Source organism: Myripristis murdjan, chromosome 10 (assembly GCF_902150065.1).
Source record: "Myripristis murdjan chromosome 10, fMyrMur1.1, whole genome shotgun sequence".
Lineage (NCBI taxonomy): Eukaryota > Metazoa > Chordata > Actinopteri > Holocentriformes > Holocentridae > Myripristis > Myripristis murdjan.
The window spans coordinates 21998561-22013089 of record NC_043989.1 but is presented as its reverse complement, the minus strand read 5'-3'; the positions used below and the strand labels follow the sequence as shown (position 1 = coordinate 22013089).

The 14529-nt window shown below is 40.9% G+C and overlaps 1 protein-coding gene across 2 annotated transcripts in view; it reads right to left on the bottom strand.

Annotated features, from left to right (window-relative positions):
• Positions 1 to 1553: 1553 nt before the first annotated feature.
• Positions 1554 to 14529, bottom strand: part of LOC115366684 (testican-1-like) — a 150313-nt gene continuing 137337 nt past the window's right edge. For both annotated transcript variants that reach the window (XM_030062250.1, XM_030062251.1), the window contains 5 exons: positions 8880 to 8996; positions 7535 to 7756; positions 7032 to 7091; positions 6217 to 6354; positions 1554 to 5244 (listed from right to left, as the gene is read on the bottom strand). In XM_030062250.1, the coding sequence (XP_029918110.1) occupies positions 5048 to 5244; positions 6217 to 6354; positions 7032 to 7091; positions 7535 to 7756; positions 8880 to 8996 (734 nt within the window). In that variant the 3' untranslated portion in view covers positions 1554 to 5047. The remainder of the gene's footprint in view (positions 5245 to 6216; positions 6355 to 7031; positions 7092 to 7534; positions 7757 to 8879; positions 8997 to 14529) is intronic.

Sequence of the window (14529 nt, the reverse complement as noted above, 5' to 3'; positions counted from 1 at the left end):
TGATAATTCTATAACGATGGGTCCACTCAGTTCTTAAAGGACCATTATGTGTGATTTTGAATATTTGACCCATTTAATATAGTTTACACACATTTATACTGCAACAAACCATCTTGTAAATCATGTGTGGGTATTTAAGATTTCAGAACATATAGTGAATTTGCAAATTTGAATTTTTGGTTGAAACACCAACCTGATAATGTTCTACTTCTGTGACTAACAAATCTGCAGGTATTTTACCACTGACAGTTGCTAAAAATACCTGATGCCACATCACTGGGTGTGGCCAGAGATGTACCATGCCTGAAAGATTCAATCCCACGAGATTAGATTAGATTAGATTAGATTCAACTTTATTGTCATTGCACATGTCAGTACAGAGCAACGAAATGCAGAGGGCAGTGCAGAGGGCAGTGCAGTAGAAGTTTTCTCTGTTTGTGATTTAGTGTTGAGTTACCCTTTAAAAAAAAAAAGTCAGTCAGTGCTGGCAGTCGCAAACATTATCATTCTATACTACTTTTTGTTATGAAATAACTGTCAACCGTGATCATATGTTTTTTGTGTAGACCTAACATTGTCTGACTACTATGCCTTGCAGTTATGGTCATTACCATTCTGGTGTACAGTACTCCCATCCAAAAGAAGTAAATAATGAAGGAAATAACGAATATTTTGTCATCGTTTATGATGATCACATTCCAGATGGAGTATCGCACACCAGTACAGAACCATTCACTGTAGTGGGACTTGTTTTGGTGACACCTTTATGGAGACTACCCTGTCTGATTCATTGTGAAATATTCATGTTTTGTGACAGTCACTGAGCACCGGAGAAAGACCAGGGCCTTGGCTTTCCCTGGCTCTATGTCTAACTGACATGTGCACACATACACACACACATATTCCAGGAAAATCAAAGTTTTCATACCAGTGAGTCAGTCCAGTGTACACGGTAATCCATGCCATCACTTGCGGCACAGCGTTAAACCAGTCTGAAATCATTACATCAGAGCCACCACCATCAGCTTCACAGATAGACTGATAGAGAAAGGAAGAGAGGAAAAGGGGGATGGAGCAAGGCAGGGAGATAGTGGAAAATTGATTTTCTGCTGGCTGCATTAATCAGATTGACTACAGAAAGGGCATTATCAGATCAATGGATTTAATACAGCGTATTAAATGAAGACAAAGGCGTGTCTGGCGAAGCGAGCTTGCTTTGACGGATGGTGATGGCACTGATCAGAAGTCAGACAGCCATTTGGGTTAAGCATAAATGCCTCTGAGCACAATAATGTGTGGAGTTGGTAAAACTCCGTCATAAATGCATGACTCACTCACTTTTGCATAAATTTATGAATATATATGCACGTCATACTAAACATTCTATGCTCTGCCATGTGTTTCTGCAAGAACATGCATATGTGAATGTATACGACCTGTATGCAAGTGTGTCGGCTGCATGTGTCTGTTCTTGCGCTTGCATCTGCTGCCCGTACATGCACGCTGAGGAGAAAATGGAGCCACTGAAATGAGGACACCACACAGAGATAGTATGAGGGACAAACAGACCTAAATTTATTCAGACAAACATTGTGGAACTGTCACAGTAAAATCAAGACATTTTCAGCCCATAACATCAACATTGCATTAGAAATCCAAAAGGAGAAAAACAAAAAACAAAACAAAAAATAAAAGACAGTGAAAATCTCACTAAACTATGCTCCTATGGCGAGGGCTACAGGACTCCAGCTACAATAAGTGACAATGACCTTTACACACCTCAGTCTATTTAAATGCAAATGGACAATGCCACATGGCAATTACATTATATTACATTGCTTAAATATCATTAATTTCTTTTTAAAAGTAAAAAATATATAGAACTAACAAATAAGACTCGCAAATATGGCCATTTAAGTTTGTGTATAACGCCTATGTGTTTGTTTATCAGTGTGTCTGAGGATGGTTTAGTCACTGCTTCGGATAAGAGGGAGAGATTCGGAGTATCTGAGCTCATTGTGCTCCCATTAATGTTTGAGCAACACAGGGCTTAACACTGGTAAAAAGGGTATTCTGCCCTTTAAATAAGCAGCCAGGCAGGAGAGGGACAGCTGTGTCTGCAGAACAGAGCAAGGCTCTCTTATGACATCATAACAGGGCAAATGGAAGGCTGGGGTTAACTGCAGCACCAAGAAGAGAGAAAATGGATTTAACAGCAAGAAATAAGCTTATGCACACTTCACAATGTTACAGTGTGAATTTAGATGTCTGCATGTGTCTCTAAAAAGTCAGGGTTTGACGTTTGATTATAGAAAAGGAAAAGAGAAATCAAAGGAAGTGACTCAGGGGAAAGGGAACACCCTCGCAGCAGATTTAGCTCAGACACATCCCTTGTTGGGAGATGAAGCTGGAGGGAAGGTTAGAGAGGAGGGTAAAAACAGGAATGATTAAATGAGCTTGTACTTGTACATGTCTGAGGGAAAAGCGTGAGACACAGGAGAAGGAGAAATGTTGGAAAGTGAGCAGTGGTGTGTGATATTTTTTATTTATTTATTTTTTTTAAATGGGCTTTGTGTCTGTAACTAACATGTGCATGAGAGCTTCATTTCTGCCTGACTGGCTCTAAAGGAAAGAACAACCAGACAGATTGTCAATCTCAGGTGGCTAGTAAGTGGTTATAGCTAATCTCATAGCTAATAGATACTATTCTTGCATTTGAATACTGCAAAGCACCTTTCCAATTAATCAAATCAATTGTGGGACGTTTATAAAATCTTAATGATTTCTGTAGTCTACTATTTTCAAGCAATCTACTATTCCTTAAGAGGCCGGCTTAATTGTGTTGCTCTGACAGCATTTCTACTAAAATACTCTTAAACACTCTTTGCGCCTGTGTTGTTCATAATGAGTGTACTATCAGCAGACAAACTGCACTGACGTGATCTTAACAGCATGAATCCAATAACAAACAGATTATTGCAGATGGTGCCTTAGATTCTCTTCTCTGAAAACATGCACCATGACCTGTTGGATAGCAGTTTGTTTACGAAAGTGTAATGAGATTAAACATTCGCATGTTTGTACTGCATTAGTTATCCCAAGCTAAATATAATGCTCCTTATAACTGGGTCTACTGGGAGCCAACAGATTCTCCTTCTCATCTGTTTTGGATAGTTATAATAGAACCCAAAGGGACACATCTTGTTGCTTTCCTGAATAATGTATGAAAACAAGACTATTAAGATTATTTAGACCCTCAGCAGACTCTAGAGTGAGTGTTGAACTCACAAGAAGTCAGTCACTGAAGGTCCTAGGCTAAAGACACATGATTTCCCCCCCCAAACATCCCTCATTAGGCTTTTAGGCTCTTTTCTGCTGCTTCTGTGCTTTTTTTTTTTTTCAAAGCCAAGAGATAAGTGCTGTTCCTGTTGTTTCCCTTTAGGTCTGTGACTAAAAGCAAAGGGTGCTTTATCAAAGCCTGGAAAACGGGGGGAACTGATGGCGGGCTTTTCTATTTACACTAGAGAGATTTTGGCCATACTCTGAACTGAAAACACAAAAACTAGAAAAATAAATTAATTTTGATTTGGTGTTTCATTGCATAAATAATTTTACACTTTGAGTTTGACAGAAACATTACTCTTTTTTTAAGTGGCATGTTTAATATCTTCTGCAAAGACATCTACTTTCTACCCCCTGAGCTTGGGAGAAGAAGAAATGAGACTCTAGACAGCACTGCAAGAGCAGCAATGTACAATAGAAGCCAAAACAGCGTCACTGTCCTTAACAAAACATGCTGTTTTCCTTCTTTCAAGATGAATTTAATCTACAAACTTGAGCTGATCAGCCAAATGTCAGTTTCAGTGGGAAAGGACAAAGTGTCTCAAATCTTTCTCCTTCCTCTGTTTCCTTTCTGGGACATTCAAGATCAACAATTACATAATTTACAATCCACTAGGAAATTACAGACATACAGACATACCAGAGGCTCTGATATGGACACACTGAGATACATGACAGACAGAATTTGAGACAAACCAAGAGAATGGCAGGGAGAAAAAAAAAAACAAAAGAAAAGAGAAAGTTCATGTTGTCAGGTCCAAGATGAAGGGAGAGGACAAGGCGAGTCGAACTGTCAAAGACATTCAACAATCTTTGTTGGAATCTAAAAGAGTCTCTGTTCTCGGATGGTGGAGAGACATGGTTGTTGATCCAGGAGAGAGAGACTGAAGAGTGAGACAGGAATTATAATAACAAGTTCTTGAACTGAGTGTTGGACCAATGGCTTGGTGCAAGAGGCAGAGGGCAGGACAAAGGGCAGGACACTGGGCGCACTCGTTTAAGGGTTTCCCCGTTTGGCAGAAGTGTACTGGCTACGTGGAGTTTGCACTAATTGCTGGACTCCTGCTATGTGGCAAGGCCTAGAAACTGGTCACTAACTGATTTGAAGCCTCTTATTGGTGACAACTAAACATTGCTAGGGATGGGCTCTGGCATGCACACCCTGTTCTATTTAAAATGTGTTCTCATGGCTGCAGATTCATGACCTATCCACTCAGAATCAAAACTGAAACAAACAACCAAAACAGAAAGCCATCTGATGGAGGACAGTCTGACCAGTAAACTCTACAATGGCCAAACATATAGAAAGAAAGATTCAAAATGTGAAAGTCTACATTTCATTATTGTTACTTGGCAAAATATGATTTGTTCTTCTGCAGAGCTCACAAGAAAGTCATGTATTGTTTATGTTTACTGGAGTTAACAACATGAATATTAGGTACCAATTGCTTTCAGTGGCAGTGATGCTCCTCTTCATACTGCATATGTTATTGTGGGTGAGTTTTTTCTCTCTTCCCTTCTTTCTTTTGCTGCTGCCACTATTTATGCCGTTGATTATGGCAATACTTCCCGCCTTCGCTGGTGTCCACCCTTTATATGAATGGGAGAGTACTGGGCACCCTTAAATGTGTGCGCATGCTGGAATGGCTTCAGATCTGTGCTGAGTGAGCAGAAGTTTGCTAATGGCAGAGTAGATGAGGTGGAGCTACCAGACATAGCCAGTTTCATCGTCCTTGTCCTCCTCTTGGTCCTCATCATCATCGATGGCTCCTCGGGGATGGATCCAACTCCACCTCTGTTTCTGTTTGCCCCGCCCACTCTGTAATGGGTCCTCCTCCTGACTGTCATGGAGAATGACTGCACCACCACTGCCAAAATCCCCTGAGGTCTCCTGCTCCTCATCTGCAGACAAACACAGACAAGACAGGTGACAGATAACTGATTGACACAGTCTGGCAGACAGCCCTTGGTAGTAAGGATTCTTATATTTTACCACATGCATAACCTATTATCTCCTCTGGGAAAATACATATATATGAAAGGTTGAATCCAAAGGCAGAGAGACAATCAAACAGACACATATCAGGTTTCACAGACAAAGATATTCCCTGACTTGAGAAATACTTGGCTTCCACTTGCTGGGGAAGATGTGACACTGTCTCCCTGAGGCCTGAACTGTCGCTGACAATTAGCTCTCTTCTACACAGACCCACTCTGAAGCAGTCCCAATATAGACACACACACAAGCACAAATGTGACAACAAAAAAAAATTAAATACTCATTGTTGTGCTGCCCACACATCCCCGTTTTTTGGTCTGGCTGTGTATCTGTCAGAGAGCGAATTTGTGACTGTGATGTTGCTCATGCTTCAGTATTACATCAAAAAAGAGGCTCTGCAGGCACTCTCCAGTAGCCAAAATAACAAAGGCAGAAAGAGGACAGTTTCATAGCCCTCCATGTGGATCTAGGAGTTAATTCTGAAAGACAGTCAATTTTGCCAAGGGCACAAATGGGGATATTTCCAAGTTAGAAAAGCTGATCTGTGGTGGTACTCGACTAATGTGCAAAAAATTCACATATCTGTGACAGTGTGTGTGCTAGTGAAAGTAGTGTATTAGTAGCCTGACACAGCCACACTATGATTTAGTTTTTTTTGTTCACTACAGGAAACAGAGTCTGGGCACCGCTGGGTTCAAACCGTTCACTGGCTACAAAAATATTAAACTAGAATGTGGCAAGATGGTTTCGTAAGTCAACAGAAAATGAACTTATGACATCAGCTGTGCAAGGTTAGTGTATTAGCGGGTAATTTAAAGAGATGCTTTGCGTGGCTGGAGTCAGTGTGTGACTGTTTGTGTGTGCTATCTTCTTACCACAGTTGGGGTTGCTGTGTTTTCTCGAGCCGGCGATCTCGTTACCATATTTGTCCACACACCAACACTGACCAGTGCTGCCATGGCACTGGGTTGGCTTGAAGTAGCCATCATCAGTACATTGAGGGATATAGGAACCTAGAGAGAGAGATAAAGAGAAATAGAGAGAGATCGAGAGAGGGGTGGGGTGTGGGGGTGTGGGGGGTGGAGAGAGAGACAGGAAATAAGGGAAGAAGGCAAGGAACAGGAGAAGGAAAGTCAAACCATTCTGTTCTATAGTCAGATGCAGGAAAAGTCATCTCTCCTGTAATCGTGACCAAAGTTCTTGTGTATTCACAGGCTGAGACCTGCAATCAATTACCGCTGTGAAGGCTGTAGGACAACAGCCATACATCCTGCTCAAAGGAGACCAGTCACTATCAATAACACACACACACACACACACACGCGCACACACACACACGCACACAAACACACGCACAAATAAACACTTTCATGTGACCCAGTCAAAGCCCATTTCTCAAGCTGTGTTTTGTTGTGAGCCACAACACTAATATACTTAGTAATAAATGACTGTGGTCGATAGTGACAGAGGATTTGTATAAAAGATGTCAAACATGTGTGGGTGTGTGTGTAACACTGTGTGTAAAACTATGTGTGTAATTGATTCCTTTTTCTTTCTTGACCCTCTGTGAAATGTTAACCTGATATTTATCATATTGTTCAAGTGTGTGAGTGTGTGTAAGTGCCAAAGTTGGCGATCTGTCCTTGGACATGGGTGTGTGATTTGATGGCTGTCACGCAGTCAGACTGACCTATGAGGATCTTCTGTGGACTCTGAGTCAGCCTGCTCTTCTCATTTTGGCAAGGCAATCCTAAGAAGAGAAAAACACAAAGACTGTTTTAAAATAAATAAATAAAAAAATAACACTCTTTCACTCATTTCAGTCTTCATTTTAAAATTCTTCCCCTGACCTCAGCATCATTCCACTTAGTCATCCTCTCCATCCTTACATGAGTCTCGCCACTCAATTTATCCTCTAACAACCCTCTTTCTCTTCAGATTTCCTCTTTACAACAGTCTGTCTTTGCCCATCTATTTTCCTTCATTTCTTGTGCTTTCCCTGCTTCTCTCTACCGCTTTCCTTCAAGAGCCCCTCTGTCCCTTTGTTCTGTCACTCTTTCCACTTTAGTCTCCCTGTCAGGCAGCACGAAACAGTACAATCACTCAACTCCTTTTCTACATCATGCCCTCCTTTCCCTCTTTCCCTTTCTTTTTCCCTCCCACCCTCCCTCTTTCGCTGCCTCACTCCCTCACCCTTGGGCTTCTGGAAGCAGTAGCACCACTCATTGTTGGACAGTTTGCCGTCTTTGAAGGAGTCACAGGAGTTGAAGAGGGGCTTCATGCACAGCTCATACTTGTCCAGGTAGATGGCGCTCAGCTCTGATTGGTCCAGTAAGAGGTCAAAGTTCATGTCCAGCTTGTTGAACATCCAGCCCAGTGAGTCTTTACATATGGGCAAGATGCTGGTGTCAAAGCCTGGGGGTGGGGTGGAGAGAGAGAGAGAGGGGGAGAGAGAGAGAGGGTTGAGTGTGAATTTCCTTGATTAGTGCCTTGTTCAGACTGCAGGCAAATTATTTCTTTTGGATTCACTGTCCACATGGTTATTTGCTAGTGATCAGGTTGGATTTGTGTGTTCAGCATTAAGCTATCTGCATGGGTTGCTGTGGAAATTATATAACTGACAGTTTTTCAAATGCAGAAGCAAAACAAAAAGCTGCAGAAATAGAATCACATGCATCATCCTTGGCTTCCTGACATTTATTTCTCAAGTCACAGTGCAGAATTCCTCTGTTGCAGCAGAACATATCATAATGAAGAAGACTGCTGTATGCAGCAATGTTTCATACTGCAGTTATGGCAGTCCAAGCTCTGCATTTTTTCCATTTCTGGCACTCTGGATATGATGTTACTGTCATGTGTCATGAGGTGAGTAATGTTTAGGATGGATTAAAAACTGTTTTTGACCAAAGGAGTCAAATGAACATCAGACACGTATGTAGAAATCTGATTTGAACTGCATTTCAAACCATTTAGAAATGTGGCTCAAAGTTCCTTTGCAGAAACTGGATTCCATGTTTTTTGTTTTGTTTTTTTGTTTTTTTACTGGTCATACTTAATAAAATCAATTTGACCCCAATTTGGATATGCCAAAAATCAGATTTGGGCTGGCAGTCTGAACAAGGCCTACCATTATTGTGGACAACCAGTGGTGGGTACAGTGTGAAGTGCTGTCCGTGGTGCTGAATTCTGTTGGCAGATGTTTATGTGCAAATGTCAGATGTTTTTAACTATAGTTTTTAACTGTAACACAAGAAGATGCCACCATTTGTCAAACACTTGATAGAATTTCGGTGTTCAAAATTTGACTTAATGACTGAAATCTAACGGTGACTGTGTGTGTGTGTGTGTGTGTGTGTGTGTGATACATTACACAGAATACAGAAATACTGTTGTCACCATTACACTGTCTGATAGCTATACTTATGTGGAGTTTGAACAGATAAAGTAGCACATAGAAACAAACAGACACAATTTCTTTTAATCACACTCTCACGTTCACACTTGCACTAAAAGCCATACAGAGAGTTAATGCACTTACGGCCTGTGGCAGCATCAAAGTCGGAGGATTTGAGGTCTCTGTTGGCATCAAAGTGCAGAACTCCGAACCAGTCCTTCAGTCTGGAGGCCAGGCTGTGGAGCTCTGTGTCGCTGCAGGCTAGACACACACACACACACACACACACCCACACATAAAATAATGAGGAGGGGGGGATCAATCCTATGCTGTCTTCAGTTAAAAAAAATCCTCCTGCTCCTATCAAACTTTGATTTAATTTCTCATCTTCACTTTTCCTCTGTGTGCAATCTCTCTTTTTCACCAAACTCTCCCCTTTCTGTTACCATAGAGGGATGATAACAAACACAATCTCTGGACTGTTACCATAGGAACACAATCTGACAATTATATCTGAAGAGCACACTGTGTTTGTGTGTGTGTGTGTGTGTGTGTGTGTGTGTCTCCCAGTGTGATAAAAAAGTTTCTTTTGATCAGCAGCATTGGGTGATAAACCGATAGGAATGGCAGCAGGTGAAGAAAACATAGGAGTCACCCTGGGATGGGAGATGGGTGGTGTGATATTGCTATAGTGTTGTGATGGATTGTAACACATTCATACCTCTGCAGCTTAGCCTTAGCTTGGGTATCATAAATAAGGCAAAAACAATACACACACACACACACACACACACACACACACACACTGCAGGGCCATATAAAACACACTCTCACTCAGACATGCACACAACCATCGATTGGTGTATTTGTAATTCCAGATGGTCCTCAAGGTGAACATAAAACAATATTCTATATTAAGAAGCCACTTGAGAGGGTCTCTCTCTCTCTCTCTCTCTCTCTCTCTCTCTGTGTGTGTGTGTGTGTATGTGTGTTAGTGTAGGTGCAGGTGTAGGTGCAGATGTAGGTGTGGCTGGCTGAGATTCAAAGTAGGGCAGTTAAAGGTCACAATGATAGCCAACACTTTGTGACGGAATGTTGAGGGCAACTTTTTGTATTGGTGGACCGAAAATTGATGAAATAAATGAATAAATCAAAATCTGTGGTTGCATATTACTGTTACTTGATAAAAGACACTGTTTGTAGAAAAGTTGTATAAAAAAGGATTATCTTTGGCACTTGGCAAGACATGAATGAGCTGTGCTGATAGTCAGTATTATAGCATGACCTCGAGTGAGATATTTTTTAAACATCACATGTTGATGCCATACTTCAAAAGGTTTGTCTTTCCATTTTGTCCTTCTTCAAACGATCACAGCAAATCAGCACTGTTGCAGATATTTGCTGTGCTCATGGTTACAGCTGGCACTGACATTATATTGTCACTGTTCTGAATAGTGGGAAACTGTGACATGCAAACAGAACAGGAAGCTCCTCTCTTTCTCATCTCTGCTGATCAATCTCAGTCTTTTTGGCTGCTTAGCAAAACATTCTACACCAGTCTCCCTCTGTCAGATAGAAATGTATTCATACTCAAATGCCACTAGACCGTTTCAAAGGAAATTTCATGATCAAAACAATAACACAAAAGTTTGCATGCAAGACTGGCACTATTCCTAATAAACATCCACCGCATCACTTCTAAGACTGCAGTAACTAGCTTGCTAGTGCTGAGTTGTTATAAATGACAAGGCAACACTTTTTGAGTCTGTCTGCATCAGAACAAAGACAGCATTTGGAAAAAAAAATAAATAACCTGACACGATTATGTCTCTTTACCAGATCCATTCAACAAAATGCTACAAACTGACTTTTTAACAATGATTTGAAACATTTGTCATCTGTTATTTATCCAGAGGTCCAAAACAAATTAGTGGATATGGTTTCTGAGTATTCAGCACTTAAACAAGACTCCGGAAACTTCAAACTCCCTCTTATTTTCTTTTTTTTTTTGATATTCAGATTTTATTCATTTTTCATAATAATAATAACAAACAAACAAGACATATCAAACAAGACAAAGACAAAGGGAAACCGGGGGATGTAAGCAGCAGTTAAAAGGATGATAGTCGAGTATACAAAAAGTCACATAAAGGGGGGCATGGAACCCCGGCTACCCACGGTCACTCACCTACACCCTCCACCGGCAGAGGTGAGCCTGGGCCGGTAGATGTTCAGTTCCTGTACCCAGACCCACCCCTGCCGTCTAGGCATCGGCAGTGAGAGGGCAGCCAGGCGCACGCGCACACCCAGATGGCGTAATGTTCAAGTCAAGAGGCCTCTCACAAAGTCCCAGGGGCCTTGTAAGGCGGAAGGCCTTTCCCTATAGTCCAGAGAAAGGGCAGCCTGTTCCATGGCGAGGATGTCCATGAAGTCATTTCGCCAGTTCTCTATATTGAAACAATTCTGCTTGCGTTCCTTCCAGTTAATAAGGATAGTCCTTTTAGCCACCATGAATGCGAGTGAGAGGATGTAATGTATTGTTCTTGTTGCTTGTATCCTATCCATCTCAACTCCAAGCAGGCAGGAAATTGGACAAAGTTCGATTTCAATGTTCAGCACAGAAGTGAGTTCATTTACAATGTCAGACCAGAACTTTTTGACAGCAGGGCAATTCCATAACATGTGCATGAGAGTGCCTTCCGAATCACAACCATGCCAGCACATAGTAGATACAGACGGATCAATCTTATTCATTGTTCCCGGAGTCAGGTAGGCCCTATGAATTGTTTTTAACTGAATTAATTTATATCTAACACATTTTGAAATGGTTGTACTGTTTCTAAGTGCTGTCTTCCATTGTGCTTCGGAGATAGGCAGACCCATGTCACGTTCCCATTGGCATTTGGTTTGAAAAGTCATACAAGGGTTCGCTGCAGAGAGAAGCTTATACAAAGTAGACACAATGCCTTTTCTTTTTGTGGCTGCTATTAGTTTGTTCTCCATTTCTCTGTGTGTCCCTAGTTCTATACCTCTAGACAATAATGATTTAATGATGGAGTAAATTTGATTATAAGTTAAGAAGTTTACATCAGTCAACCCATATTGTATTTTGATGTTATTGAAAGTTATAATTTCCCCATTATCTACAATTTGTCCCAACTGATTTAGGTTATGCTGTTGCCACGTCTTGTCCTTGAGAGTTTTACCACCTGCTGTAAACAAAGGATTATGCCATAGTGGACAAGAGGGTAGAGAGTATCCACTGATAGACAGGCACTTATGTAAAATAGTCACTATTTCACATGAGAACTTCAATAGTGGGTTATTAAGTCTAGATTTGGAAGGGTTGTACCATAAATTTGAAAGAGTTAAATCCCTACTGTGCTTTGATATCAATTGTTCTTCTAACCATTCACAGCTGCCGACCTCTCTGTTTCTATTATATGCCCACTGCAAGGGGTATCGTGCATTGTATGCAATATAATACTGATAAATATCTGGTAACCCTATTCCACCACTGGGCCGTGGGTTCTTTAGCTTTTTCTGACTAATCCTGGGTTTCTTATAATTCCAAAGAAATCCAGAAAATATTTTGTTGATTTCCTTAAACCAGCTAGGGGGGAACTTAAGAGGGATAGAGGACATCAAAAAGGTCAGCCTGGGTAACAAGTTCATCTTGATCACTTCCGACCTGCCCCACAGAGATAGTGGCAACACAGCCCATCTCTTGGTGTCATCCCTTATGGTCTTCAGTAAGTCTGGGGCATTTATTTCAACCAATTTATCAATAGGGGCCTGGATCTTGATTCCCAGGTATTTCATTCCTTTTGGTTTCCAGCTAAAGGGGGCAGAACCTAGGTGAGATTGAAAAGTTAAGTTGTTAAGGGGGATGGCTTCACTTTTATTGTAATTGACTCTATAACCCGAAAATTTACCAAAATTATCTATAAGGTTTAATACCTGTGGGATAGAGTAGTTTGGTTTCGATAACGTCAATAAAATGTCATCCGCAAAAAGGTTGGCCTTGTATTCATAATCACAGATTGTAATGCCATATATCTCCTTATGTGCTCTTATTGCACATGCTAAAGGTTCAAGTGCCAAGATGAAAATTAAGGGGCTCACATTACAGCCTTGGCGAGTGGAGCGATGGAGTTCAAAGGGATTGGACTTGATACCATTTGTTCTTACAGTGGCAGTTGGTTTATGGTACAGTGCCCTGATCCAGTTCATAATCACTGGGCCAAAACCGTACTTGGGAAGTACATAGAACAGGTATTTCCATTCCACTCGGTCAAAGGCCTTCTCAGCATCCAACGACACTGCTATCGCCGGATGCTGAGAGGTCTCCACCTCGCAAATGACCTGAATCAGCCTCCTCATGTTATTAGAGGCATAGCGGCCCTTTATAAACCCAGCCTGGTCAACGTGAACCAGAGAGGGAATGACCTTTTCAATTCTCATAGCGAGGACCTTGGCAAATATTTTATAGTCCGTGTTAAGGATGCTCAGTGGCCTATAATTGCCCATTTGGAGGTTGTCTTTGCCTGGCTTTGGTATCAAAGATATAGATGCTTGCCGCATGGTTAAAGGCATAGATTGCTTCGATACAATGTCATTAAATAACAGTGTCAAGAGGGGTGTAAGAGTGCCATGGAAGCACTTAAAGAATTCACTGCTATAGCCATCATCTCCACAACACTTTCCAGTAGGTAATGATTTAATAGCCTGTTGAATTTCATTTTCCAAAATTGGATTATCTAGTGAGTCTTTTTCATCACTGGATAGGGTTGGGAGTTGAATATCTTTGAGAAAGTGCTCCATTTCCTCTTCACCCACAGAACATTCTGTTTGGTATAATGCGCTGTAGAATTTAGTAAATGCTTGATTAACTTCCAGCTGATCACTAACAAGGGAGCCATTTACATTGTATATGCTTGATATTGCCTGCCGATTTTGTTGCTGTTTGAGTCTGAGTGCGAGCATCTTGCCAGCCTTATCTCCTGACTCATAATATTTACGACGGAGCTGGTATAAAGCGAATGCATTTTCCTCATGTAAGATTGCTTTAAGTTCTGTTTTAATTACATCAAGTGATTTTTTTAACACTGCATTAGTGGGGTTTGACATATGCTTAGATTCAAGGTCTTTCAGTTCATTAATTAGACTCTGCTTCTTAGCCATTTTCTCTTTTTTCTTAGCCGATGCATAACCTATGATCCAACCCCTACACGATGCCTTATAGGCCTCCCACACAATTTGAACAGATTCAACAGATGTTAGGTTAATACTGATAAATTCTCGCGTTCTTTCCTCAATCAGAGATACAAAGTGATGTTCTTTCAGTAGAGAATTGTTAAATCTCCATTGCTTCATTTTGTTATTAGTTACATTTAGAACAAAAAGAGTGGACAGAGGAGCATGGTCTGAGATGATAATGGGGTGAATCTTGCAATCAATTACATTGCTGACCAAACATTGTGAAAATAAAATATAATCTATCCTTGAGTATGAAGAATGTGCAGATGAATAAAATGTGTATTCACGTGTGTGAGGGTTGACCATGCGCCATACATCTGTTATTTTCAAAATGCATCATTGCTCATTAAGGGAGAACTCTAATGTTGCCAAAGCAAAGTACACAGCACAGAGTAATTGATGAATCCAACACCTAGTGATCAAATAAAGAGATGTCAGTGAAGCAGAGAAGTTGAATACAATAAAAACCATGAAACATGGACATTTAGGTGATGCAGAAAAGGTCACTCCTGTCTCTTATATTATGGTAAGCTGT